Source organism: Salarias fasciatus, chromosome 14 (assembly GCF_902148845.1).
Source record: "Salarias fasciatus chromosome 14, fSalaFa1.1, whole genome shotgun sequence".
Classification (NCBI taxonomy): domain Eukaryota; kingdom Metazoa; phylum Chordata; class Actinopteri; order Blenniiformes; family Blenniidae; genus Salarias; species Salarias fasciatus.
The window spans coordinates 37,655,867-37,668,074 of NC_043758.1; the positions used below are offsets into that span (position 1 = coordinate 37,655,867).

The following is a 12,208-nucleotide window of genomic DNA, read 5'->3' on the forward strand; positions in this document are numbered from 1 at the left end:
TTTTTTTTTTTGTTTTTTTTTTTAACTATTTTTAATCATTGTCAATCTAATCAGAAATCTCATAATATGACATACCTACGAGCACAAACAATGGAGGGAAGATTAAATCGAGAACCACACTCAGCTTGCTAAATGTACATCATCAAGAAACAGTCATTGTGAACTGAATAAAGTTTATTCAAATATCCGTCGTGTTGCATCTTGGGCAATTTCAGTATGAGTAGTGAACACACGATGTCTACTCAACATTTCTGGCGAATGCAGTATGCATCTGGGAACTTCTCGCATACTCAAAATCGCATACTGCCAGTGTAAACACACTGCATACTCAATAAGTTAGTATGAGTAGTAGGTAAGTATGCGGTTTCGAACACAGCCATCGTTTCCCTAAAAGATGTGCACACTATCTTCATTTTGTTTCAGTTGTCACTCATGGTGTTTTTCTGTTGTCATTGGTTTGGTTGTGACTTAATAGCCAATCAGAGATCTTCTTATACATAAGGGGCGGGACAAGTGGCGCACAATGCTGTGACAGGAAGAAAAATAGATCTCTCTCATGTCAGCCGTGACCAGCGAGGAAACATCGTGATTTGTGGAGAACCTTCAAGTTATATGGGAGATTGACTATCCGTTGATCCAGAGTGTGACTGTTGTGATCTGCATCAGGTAACAGATATGTGTATTTCTGTGCTAGAACTTGTGGTTGCAGTGTTAAAGAAATCATGTGTCTGGTGCTACATAGCGGCTAGTTGTTAGCTTTAGCATATGAATGAGCATCAATATGCTCAGTTTAAGCCGTGTATGAGCACATACTTGTAATAAGTGTGAGTTGAACTAAGTGAAATATCCTTTAAAGCTCGTGTCCGGAGTTTTGAAAGAGAGAGGTTTTTTTAATCCAACGTCTCAGGTTCCTCCCTCCCTCTGCTCTCAAGAGCGACCAAGCCATGCCCCTTTAATTGTGCATGCTATTATCCATCGGGTGAAAATGAGAGCCTCCAAGTCCTACAGCATCCTCCATGTTTAGCTGTTTACAGTGGATGTTCAGCAGACTATGGATATATCTGAGGTAAGCGCGGCGGCTGCTGCGGAGCTAACTCACCTCTGCCTGGGCGAGCGGCCGTGCTCTCTGGCTGCTCCACACTTTGATTGACAACACGAGAATGCGGAAGCTCGAAATCTATTGGCTGAAGCTGACCGGCGTTTTTTCGGATAACACGGGGGTCTATGAGATGAAGGCGGGGCTCATAAATAAATTTTTATATTGCTTTATGCTAATATTATATTGTAGTATCGAACCAGAATGACACATTTAAGCTCTGTTGAAAAATGATACATACATTGGAAACGAACGGAAACTCCGGACACCAGCTTTAAGGAGATGTGGACTGAGAGAGAGCTGGTTGGAGCGTTGACCAGGGGCCCGGCTGAGTTTTTGCTGTTTCTTCAGTGCTATCTTCAGCTTCGTTTCTTCAATGATATCTTCAGCTTCGTTTCTTCAGTGATCTGAGTTTGTTTCATCTCATCATCATCATCATCTTCACAAGAGACCATCTACTCCTCTGTGCCCTTGTGACTGTTAGCACCCGTTTCCCCATTCATCCTATTAACCCCCTTGGATCCGTGAGTACTCATCAGAATTTCTAAAAGTGCACAATTTATTTTCTAAAAGTGCACAATTTATTTTCTAAAAGTGCACAATTTATTTTCTGTTGCTCAATTTTGAGTGAAGCGGCCCCACAGTTTCTGGCCTCACCGCTCCCCAGCTTCGAATCAGGCCTGCAACATGGATATTTGCAAGTGAATGTTTGAGGAGTGTGTGTGTGGGCCCACAAATGTGATTTATGTTGGTTTTGCTGTTGTGATATACACACACATATATATATATATGTATGTACATATATATATATATATATATATATATATATATATATATATATATATATATATATATATATATATATACATATATTTATGGGATTTTTTGTAAGTAATATCTAAAAAGGTACTAAAAGAGGTTTTCATCAAAAAAGGGTTAATTCATAAGGAAAAAGGGTTTGAAAGATAATTCAGAATAAGGACTGATATTAAATTTTTGTCTCTGTGTGTATTTTATATTTTGTTAAAATGCATTTTCATTTAGAATTTCATTATTTTATTTCATTGATACAAAATAAACCCTGTTTGGAGGATTATTGTCTTAAAAGTTCAGTTGTTGTGTCCCTTATTTGGTTTAACAAATTTTACTGGTTCATACTGAACTCAGGCCCCATCCCACAGTTACGTGAGATCCGGGTTACACATACATTTATTTTTATTTTGGTCATAGGGACACTACACAGCTCTTAAAAAAACCATTGTAACAAGTGGCCCTTCGCAGCACTCGTTGACCCTCAAGCAGCTCTCAGGGTCAAAAAGGTTGATGACCCCTGGTTATATTGTATGAAAAATCTAAAGGATGCTTAAAACTTTTACATACTATTGTATCTCTGTTAAATGTGTACAGTGGAAAAGCAACTTCTCAGTTTTTGTTTGCTGTTTGTGAGCGTTTATGCTCGCCCACAACATTCGCTCACATCGTGTGCATCTCCTGGAGGCTAAGCCCCCCTAATAGTGATGCCTCTGGGATCAATGAAGAGCAGATAAGGAAAACACATCTTCATGAGACCAGTGCCATTGTATTCTTGACACATTCACATCTTTCTCAGTTAATGAATTCAATGAATCTCCAAAATAACAAAAATAGATCTGGCTTTTTATAATACATCACGCAAAATACATTACAACACTCCATCACATATAAACTGATGTCAAAGTTATACATGAACTCTGGTAAACAGAACAATCTAACTTACAGTGCATCATGTACACAATAAACTGTTTTATAGACACAAACCACAAAAAATAAATAAATAAATGTTTCATTAAATCAGAAGTGTCAGTAATGGTCACATTGTGTGATACAATACGTTGTGACATGGAGCGGACTATCACCTGGAACCATTCATTACATGATGATACAGCTTTATCATAAAAAAAAAAACCAGACAACAACAATACACTTCATTAACAATGTCCGCATTTATAGATACAGGTGAATGTTTAACAGAGTTTTTGATAGTTTTAACATACCTGTGGATCAATGAAGAGCAGATAAGGAAAACACATCTTCATGAGACCAGCGCCATTTTATTCTGATGCAACGGCTGCTCTCGGATGACCCACAGAGGCACTCAAGCGCCTTCTATTGGATTAGTGGCAGTCATTACACCACATAAACTGAAATGTTTTATCACTAAATCAGTTCTCTGTATTGGAAAAGAACGGTGCACGTTGGACTCCAGCAGAGCTGCCCTTTGTCACCGGTTCTGTTCATAATTTTTAGAATTTGTAGGTGCAGCCAGGAGCCGGAGGGGGTCTGGTTCAGGGACCAGGGCCAGAGCGCGTTTGGTTTGGGAACCACAGGATTTCATCTTTGCTTTTTGCAGATGATGTCGTCCTTTTGGACAACGCCATCGAGGATGCGACAAGGATGAGGATCAGCGCCTCTAAATGTGAGGCCATAGTCCTCGACTGGAAGAAGGTGCTCTGCCTTCTCCAGGTCAGTGGACAGACCTGGCTCCAAGTGTAGGAGTTTAAGTATTTTTGGGTTTGGTTCATAAATGGAGGAAGAATGGAGCGTGTGATTAACAGGTGGATCAGTGCAGATGCAGCTGTGATGTGGTCGTATCGGTCCACTGTGGTGAAGAAGGAGGTGAGCTGAAAGGCGAAGCTCTAGATTTACCGGTCAGTCTTCTCTCCTACCCTCACCTATGGTCATAACTTTTGGGTCATGACCTAAAGGACAAGATCCTGAATACAAGCGGCTGAAATTATCTTCCTTCATAGGGTGACTGGGCGCTCCCATAGAAGATAATGTTTTTCATTTCAATCCAAACAACGGTCCAATCTTGAATGTTAAAAGAATAATTTCAGAAATTTTGTGGTTTAAAAACGTAACTTGTATTTGTCACAGACTGTTGCTAAAAACTTCATTGTCTACTGCTTGACTCTGTAGAGCAGGGGTCGGCAACCCTTGGCACACATGCCACGGGTGGGACCCCTGGCATTAACACTAGGCACATTTACATGCGCCCCATATAATGGCTTATAGGGCAGAGTGGATTGTAAAAGTGTCATGTAAACGCCCGAGTGGATCTGTTTCACTTGGAGCAGACTGTATTTCGGAGCCGATTATACGAGGTTGTGTACACCGATTGATAATCCGCTTCGTGCCTCATATAAATGCTGACTGACAGCGGATCGGAAAAAAACTTATTTTAATTATTTGTTCCGCGCATGCGTTCCCTCGTATGTAGTGATGTGTGACGTACGCAGTAAACAGGAAGCAGGACAGTCAAAATCAAGCAGAAGAACACGACGATGGTTGAAAAACACTTTTTTAATAAAAACTCTGAAAAGGTGAGATGGAAGCAAATCGCGCAACAGCAAGTTGTTCAAAGAGCTCCGTAGCAGAATACGAGGGAACGCCAGTGTTATGGATTAACTGTTTCCATGTTAACTAGTGACAGCGAAATTCTGTGTAAATACGTGCTGATAACAGCAGATGTTGAAGATGAAGATGTTGAAAATCTTTTTGTGTTTTGTGTTAACTTGCATTTTAGTTGATAATGGCACACACATTGATGAGAAAATTTTACACTGGCAATCCATGACAAAAAGGTTGCTGACCCCTGCTGTTGAGTCAAAAAATAAAAAATTAAACATTAATAAGCTGAATTATGAAATACCAGACAATAGCAGCCTGGAGTTACTGTGGGTGCTGTCTTCAGTCACCAACTTGTTAAACAAACTGTCTTTTAAGACAATAATGTGCGTGAAATGTGGAAAGTCAACTGTTGTTGTGATACTGGGCTATACAAAAATAAAATTGATTGATTGATTGATTGAAAGTACATTATAATAAATAAATATAATTCTGTTTTGCGAATTACAATTACAATTTAGGACCATGTCAATGTTGTGAATGATTGCTTTTCCCTAGAAACGGAAATATAGAAGTGCCCACTGTGCGTATTTACATATGTTTGTCAGGACCTCTGATCTGAAAAGAGCTGGATTGTGACTGACTCGCTGAAGGAGCGATGCCGATGTGAATAAATGAACTGAGGGATAGAATGAGCTCTCCACTTATCATTAAAAGTGGAGATGAATGCAAACAGGAATGAACGGAAACCGTACAAAGTCGAGTTTGACTACGTGAGATTTGGAAGAGTGAGGAGGCGTTTCTCTAATGAAGAATCTGCAATCTGTCTTTTGTTGTCTTCTAGTGTGTGGTCTCTGAATTCCGGGAAGTTTGAAAAATTCCTGCAGTGTGTACTGGCCCTAATGAAGGCGGTTCAGGAGCAGCTGGATAATGAGAGGTTAATGGCCGATGTTACTGTCTCTGTGAAGCAGCTACCTCAGATTTTCTAAATCTGAAGGGCCAGGTCACGGTATGCAACTGGCAGGCTGCCAATCGCCGACCGCTGTCCTAAACCATATCTAAAATATGTGAAACCATCCCCCCCATCCGTCCTACTCTCAGTCCAGCCTGGAATCTTCTTTTGTGGCGTCCGGTGCCCCGCGGGATCTTTTGGCTGGATACCACTCCTGGACAGAAGAGCAGAAGGTGAGTGAAAACCAGACACTTCACCACACTCTTACACCCAACACCTTCTTACATTCACTACATGCACAACAACACCTGAAAGAAATGTCAATTAAAAACAGGCTCATCCATTGCTCATTCCCTAATTTGACCTATTATGTTTGTCTTGCAGGTCCCCTTCCATCACTGCAGTTGACACACCCTGACTGGACCCACAGTCACAGCCGGAGAAACCGGAAGTGGGCTCCACTCGGCCATATTTGTTTAGTGCCCTCTAGTGGCCTGGGCCAATCAGTGCCAAAGGTGGGATGACGTGGTGTGGTGCATTCATGGGCTGTCAGGTGACAGGGGTTACACACAGGCAAACAGTTTTCAATAAATAAATAATTTGAAAATGACGATCGAGAAAATCCATTTTTATGTGCGAATTAGCTTTCTTTAAAAGTGCCGTGAGCATTTTAATGTGCTTTGTGAGTGGGAAGAAAGTGCTCAGCGTAAAATGCAGTGTCATGTTTCCCGTATAGGAACAGCCTGTTCGTTACACACCTACTCACTTAGGGAGTCTTCCTTTTTTTTGTTTTCTTGTGAACTCGGGAACAGCTAAAGCTCAGCAGATCAAAAATCTCCACAGAAAATGAATTGATTAGATCAGGACTGATCATAAAGCCTCCACAAATGCAGAAATCAACTAAAGTTATTCAAATTAGGGTTCACCAGAAGATGTGATGCTGCTTATTAATACAAGTGTTGGATGGTTTAAAGTACATGCTTTCACATTTGTGTCTTTTACACAGAAATATCTTTTATTCAAGATAAGTAGTGTTTTGATCTTATCAGCAAACTTTTATGGACATCAATTGCCTGTAGTTTTTTTTATAAAGTGCTTTTGTAGTTGAATGAGGTCAAAATAAAATAAGATCAAAGATCAAAATAATCCTTATCATGTGTCAGATGTGATTAGATCAAACTTTATTACCATTGCAAAATGCAATTAATCAGAATTGCTGTATCTTAATAGGTCTTAATACATAAGGCACGAGATGGGAAATACCTCATATCTTCTCCTGTAGCAATTTCTTTTCTTGCCCATTTGGTGAATGGCGGCGCGTGCACACGCAGCGGCTCCTCTCTGTCCCGACCAAACGGTGTTTCCGTGTTTTTTGTGCGTCCCAAGGAGAACTTACTCCCGCAAGCTTCTGCTCGACATCCGCAGAATCATATTCAGAAATACATTCACGCCAGAGATTTCAGCGGACGTGGAAAAGCTCCGCTCCTACGGTCTGCTCCGGAGTCCCGCTCAACCCCGACCCCCGCCCCTGCGGTGAGCCCACAGTGGAGGCGCCACAAGCGGAACAGGAGGAAGCAGAAGAGGGGTAAGCGCGGAGGTATCCGAGCTAGGCTAGCTGCTAGCCCTCATCATCCGGCTATCCCCACCATCATCCTGGCTAACGTGCGCTCGCTGGATAACAAACTGGATTACATCCGCCTTCTTCAGACATCTGTAAAGACTGTGAGTGAGTGCTGTGTCCTTGTCTTCGTGGAAACATGGCTCAATGACAGCGTCCCGGACTGTGCTATCCAGCTAGAGCGGCTAACATGCTACCGGGCTGACAGAGCGCTCGTCGAGGGGGGGAAGACTCGTGGCGGGGGACTCTGTGTTTACATCAGTGACGCCTGGTGCCGTGACGCCGTTGTAGTCTGTAAATACTGCTCACCACTGGTGGAGTTTATGATCATCAAGTGCCGCCCATTCTTCCTGCCAAGAGAAATTACAGCTGTTTTACTGGCAGCAATATACATCCCCCCTGGCTCCACCAACAACAGGAGTGGGGCACTGAATGAACTATCAGCACATCAGTGAGCAGCAGACAGCCCATCCTGACGCCTTCCTCATCCTTGCTGGGGATTTCAACCACGCTAACCCAAAGAGCGTGTTTCCACAACTCCATGGACATATTAACTTTCCCACAAGAGGTGCTAATTTCCTGGACAATGTTTTCACTACACACAGTGGTGCCTACAAAGCCACCCCCCTCCCCCACCTCGGGGCTTCAGACCACACTACTGTTATGCTCCTGCCAGCATACAGGCCACTGGTTAAAATCACCAGACCAGCGAAGAAGACAATCCGTGTGTGGCCAGAGGGGTCGTCAGCGGCACTCCAGGACTGCTTCTCCACCACTGACTGGAGTGTGTTCAGACAGGCGGCCACCTTCAATGACACCATAGACCTCCAGGAGTACACAGAGACCGTCACTGCTTACATGAGGAAATGCATGGACGACGTCACGGTCTCCAGAACCATCTCCACTCACGCCAACCAGAAACCATGGCTGACAGGGGAAGCCCACAGACTCCTGAGGGCTCGGAATGCTGCCTTCAGAGCTGGGGATGAAGCAGGCCTAAGGACAGCCAGGGCTAACCTGTTACGAGGTATCAGAGTGGCCAAGAGACAGTACTCCAGGAGGATCGCAGATCGTTTCACTGACAGCAGAGACACCAGGAACCTGTGGCGAGGGATCCAGACCATCACGGATTATAAGCCCGCTCCACAGACCTGTGACAACTCCACCTCTCTGCTGAATCAACTGAAGGACTTCTTTGCTCGCTTTGAGGCCGACAACAACACCCCAGCACAGAAAGCCCCACCTCCTCCTGACGACCAGGTGCTGATACTGTCCCCGGACAGCGTGAGGAGATTCCTCAAAGGGACCAATGTACGGAAAGCCCCAGGTCCTGACAATATTCCTGGTCATATCCTGAGAGACTGTGCTGAGGAGCTCACTGATGTTTTCACTGACATCTTTAACATCTCGTTGAGCCAGGCTGTTGTCCCCACATGCCTCAAAGCCACCACCATCATCCCGGTTCCTAAGAAGCCGTCTCCCTTGCACTACAATGACTATCGCCCGGTCGCACTCACCCCCATCCTTATGAAGTGCTTTGAGCGGCTCGTCATGCAGCACATCAAGTCTGCCCTCCCATCCACCCTGGATCCCTACCAGTTTGCTTATCGGTCCAACCGCTCGACCGATGACGCCATCGCCACTGCTCTCCACTCAGCCCTGACCCACCTGGAGACCAAGAACTCATACGTCAGAATGCTGTTCATTGACTTCAGCTCAGCATTCAACACAATCATCCCCCAGCAGCTCATCTACAAGCTGGACCGGCTGGGACTCAGCACCACCTTGTGCAACTGGTTGCTGGACTTTCTGACAGGGAGACCACAGGCAGTTCGGGTTGGCAGCAACACCTCCGGCACCATCATTTTGAACACGGGGGCCCCCCAGGGATGTGTGCTGAGCCCCCTCCTCTTCACTCTGCTGACCCATGACTGCACACCCTCATCCAGCTCAAACCTCTTCATCAAGTTTGCTGATGACACGACCGTGGTGGGTCTCATCAACAATGACGATGAGACAACCTACCGGAGTGAGGTGAGCCACCTGGCCACGTGGTGTCAGGACAACAATCTCCACCTGAACGTGGAGAAGATGAAGGAGATTGTTGTGGACTTCAGGAGAGAGCATTCCCAGCATGCTCCACTAACCATCAACGGTGCTGCTGTGGAGAGAGTGAGCAGCACCAAGTTTCTGGGTGTGCACATCTCTGAGGATCTTTCCTGGAACATCAACACCACATCACTGGCTAAAACAGCTCAACGGCGGCTCTACTTCCTCCGCAGACTGAGAAGAGCGAGAGCCCCGACCCCCATCATGACCACCTTCTACAGAGGCACTGTAGAGAGCATCCTGACCAGCTGCATCACGGTGTGGTATAGCGCCTGCACCGTGTCCTGCTGCAAGACCCTGCAGCGCATTGTGAGAGCAGCCGAGAAGATCATTGGTGTCTCTCTCCCCTCCCTCTCCTCTATTTACCACACCCGCCTCACCCGCACAGCCACCAGGATCGCAGGTGACCCCACTCACCCTGCCGACAGCCTCTTCAGCCTGCTGCCGTCAGCTAGGAGACTGCGGAGCCTCCGGGCCAGAACCAGCAGACTCAAGGACAGCTTTTTCCACCAGGCAGTCAGGAAGCTAAACTCCCTCCCTGCTCTGCCCCCACTCCCTGTCTCTGCCCCCCGCCACTGACCTCAGGCCTGAACTTTTCTGTGTTTTACTGTGTTATTAGTAAATTATTTTATTTATTTGTTTTGTTGCACCGTGGGTCCGAGAGGACTGTAATATCATTTGTGCTGTATGTGTTTATGTATGGCATATTTGACAAATAAACTGACTTTGACTTTGAAATAGGAGAATGAGGAAATGTGCATAGTGCTTACAATCTTAACCTCTCACTGTGTCTGTCACTCCCTTTTGGAAGCCTGTTATGCTTTCTGAGTGAGTGAAGATCCCAGTGCCGTGATCATCTGAGTCAGTCCATCAAGTCTCATTCTTTCTCACCGTTCTCTGCCTGTGCCCTTTTACTTTTTAAAGGTTATATAGTCAAGTACTTAGTGTGGAAATACCAATCAGTCATATTCTGCCATTAATATATTTTAAGATTTAACTCATGTCTGTTCCACTGTCGTATTTTTCAGGATCCTGGCCTACTGCTGTGATCATTACGTTTAGTCCATCAAGTGTCTTTATGTCTCCCTTCAGTTTGTATAGGTTATACATTTGAAAAAATATTCTGTGCTTCTGTGAAATTTATTGTTTTTTAAATAAGCTGTCTATGGAAATATTGCACATTGACAGACAAATCTGTCATTTGTTGATTTTGATATTGATCGATGATCACCTTTCACCTCCATCCTAATTTCAGGATCCCATCATACGTTGTAAGTTGTTCAGCAGGTTAACAAGGCCCAGCAGTCTTTTGGTTTTAGAATAGTACTACAATAATGGGACATGGAGGAGGGTGTAGGTTTAAGTTTATTACACAAATACATAAATACATATACACCAACCAGACAGTTCACAAGCACTGTCACAATTTCTTTTTTTTTTTTCTTTTTTTTTTTTAATTCATAGGCTTCAACATCTTTCCATCAATACTACGGCTTGACATGCCCGGGGCGATTATTTGTCAAAAAATATTGGGTGGCTGTATAAACATTTAAAATTTTCCAATACTAGAAATCACAATTTGTTCTTTAAGAGGCCACAGAGAATGTAATATTTGAGAGCAAGGAAAAACTTGTCATCCCTCACACCATAAATGAGAGGACTCAGACACCTAGGAGCAAGGATGAACATTATGTAGTTAAAGTATCTGAAATTGGTATATAACTTAATATTTGTTTGAAGGACAGCAGCTTCTACCATTGGACAGAACAGCTGGATGAGACACAGCAGCAGCTGGAAACCATGAAGAAGAACAGTCCTGAGACCTTTCCTGGACGACGTTCTGTTCTCTCCTGATGCTGCTTTGGCCACTTTTGTGATATGAATATAAGAGAAAGCTATTATTACAAACATGACCAGGAAGTAAAACTGGTTCACCGCTGACCTCATGTGACCCTGCCATTCATGCACAATGAAAATCTCTGCCGCACAGAATCGAATGTACTTGTTGAAGTTGGAAGAAACAGACACAAAGAAAACCAGCATAATCAGAATGCAGGGAATGACACCGAGGCCGTAAATGATGAGGAAGACCTGCAGGGTGCTGCGGGTGGAGCACAGCTCCGCGTGACGCAGCGGCATGCAGATGGCCACATATCGCTCCAGTGTCATTGCTGTGAGAGTGAGAGGCGTGAGATGATTACAAACAGATGTCAAAATGAACATGACAAGACATGAAAAGATGTGAACAGGATTGCCAATGAAACTAAAAATCAGCAACAGATTAGTGGTGAATAAAGTGACACAATCAGACATCAATGCATGTGCAAATAAGATGTAGCGCATGGTTGTGTAGAAAACATCCTTCATGAAAAAGGTCACAATCAGCATGATGTTGATGGAAAGGAAAACAACCACCAGAACCTGAACTAGAATCACCCGCTCATCAGTCCTCCGTCTTGATGTACTACCATCTGGAGATGAGCTGTTATTGGCCATAAATGTCTAATGTTATGAGGCTGTGGAGACAAAACCAACATCCAGAAATCATCAAGACAGTGAATACAGAGGAGAGAAAGCAGCTGCAGATTAGATGAGTGAAACTCATTCACCAAAACAAACCCTCCCTGCACTGATCAGTCACCAAGAGTCACAGCAGAGACAAACTCTTTCTGCTGCCCTCCCTCTCCACTCACACTTTAAACATGCATGTTGGACCAAGTAGGAACAACATCCTGTCATCAGGACGCTGTCGTCAACAACAGTGCTGTCATGACTACGTATAGTGACTGCTGTTTGTCCAAACTTTCATATACGGTGTGCTGTGAAAGTTCCTGACTGATGAGAAAAGTTTGACTTTTTTCACCAGTTTTAGCAACTTTGGAAAAAAAATTTTGAAATTGCATTTTGCCACATTTGAAAGAACCTTGCATTATTGAGATGAGAAGCAGAGCTGAGTATGAATTTTGACCTGTTTGATGTTATTCAACAGACATTTTTCCAGTTTCCAGTAAAACCTTGTCCTGACAACAGAGCAGACCTGTTTGTC

General features: G+C 43.9%; 1 protein-coding gene across 1 annotated transcript; it reads right to left on the reverse strand.

Annotated features, from left to right (window-relative positions):
* Positions 1-10,734: 10,734 nt before the first annotated feature.
* LOC115400076 (odorant receptor 131-2-like) lies at positions 10,735-11,658 on the reverse strand. The gene has a single exon (XM_030107727.1). It carries the CDS (start codon positions 11,656-11,658, stop codon positions 10,735-10,737), a length of 924 nt encoding a protein of 307 aa, XP_029963587.1.
* Positions 11,659-12,208: the final 550 nt, after the last annotated feature.

Bases quoted from the DNA above. Each gene is read 5' to 3' on its own strand.
- LOC115400076 (XM_030107727.1), bottom strand. From the start codon at position 11,658: ATGGCCAATAACAGCTCATCTCCAGATGGTAGTACATCAAGACGGAGG.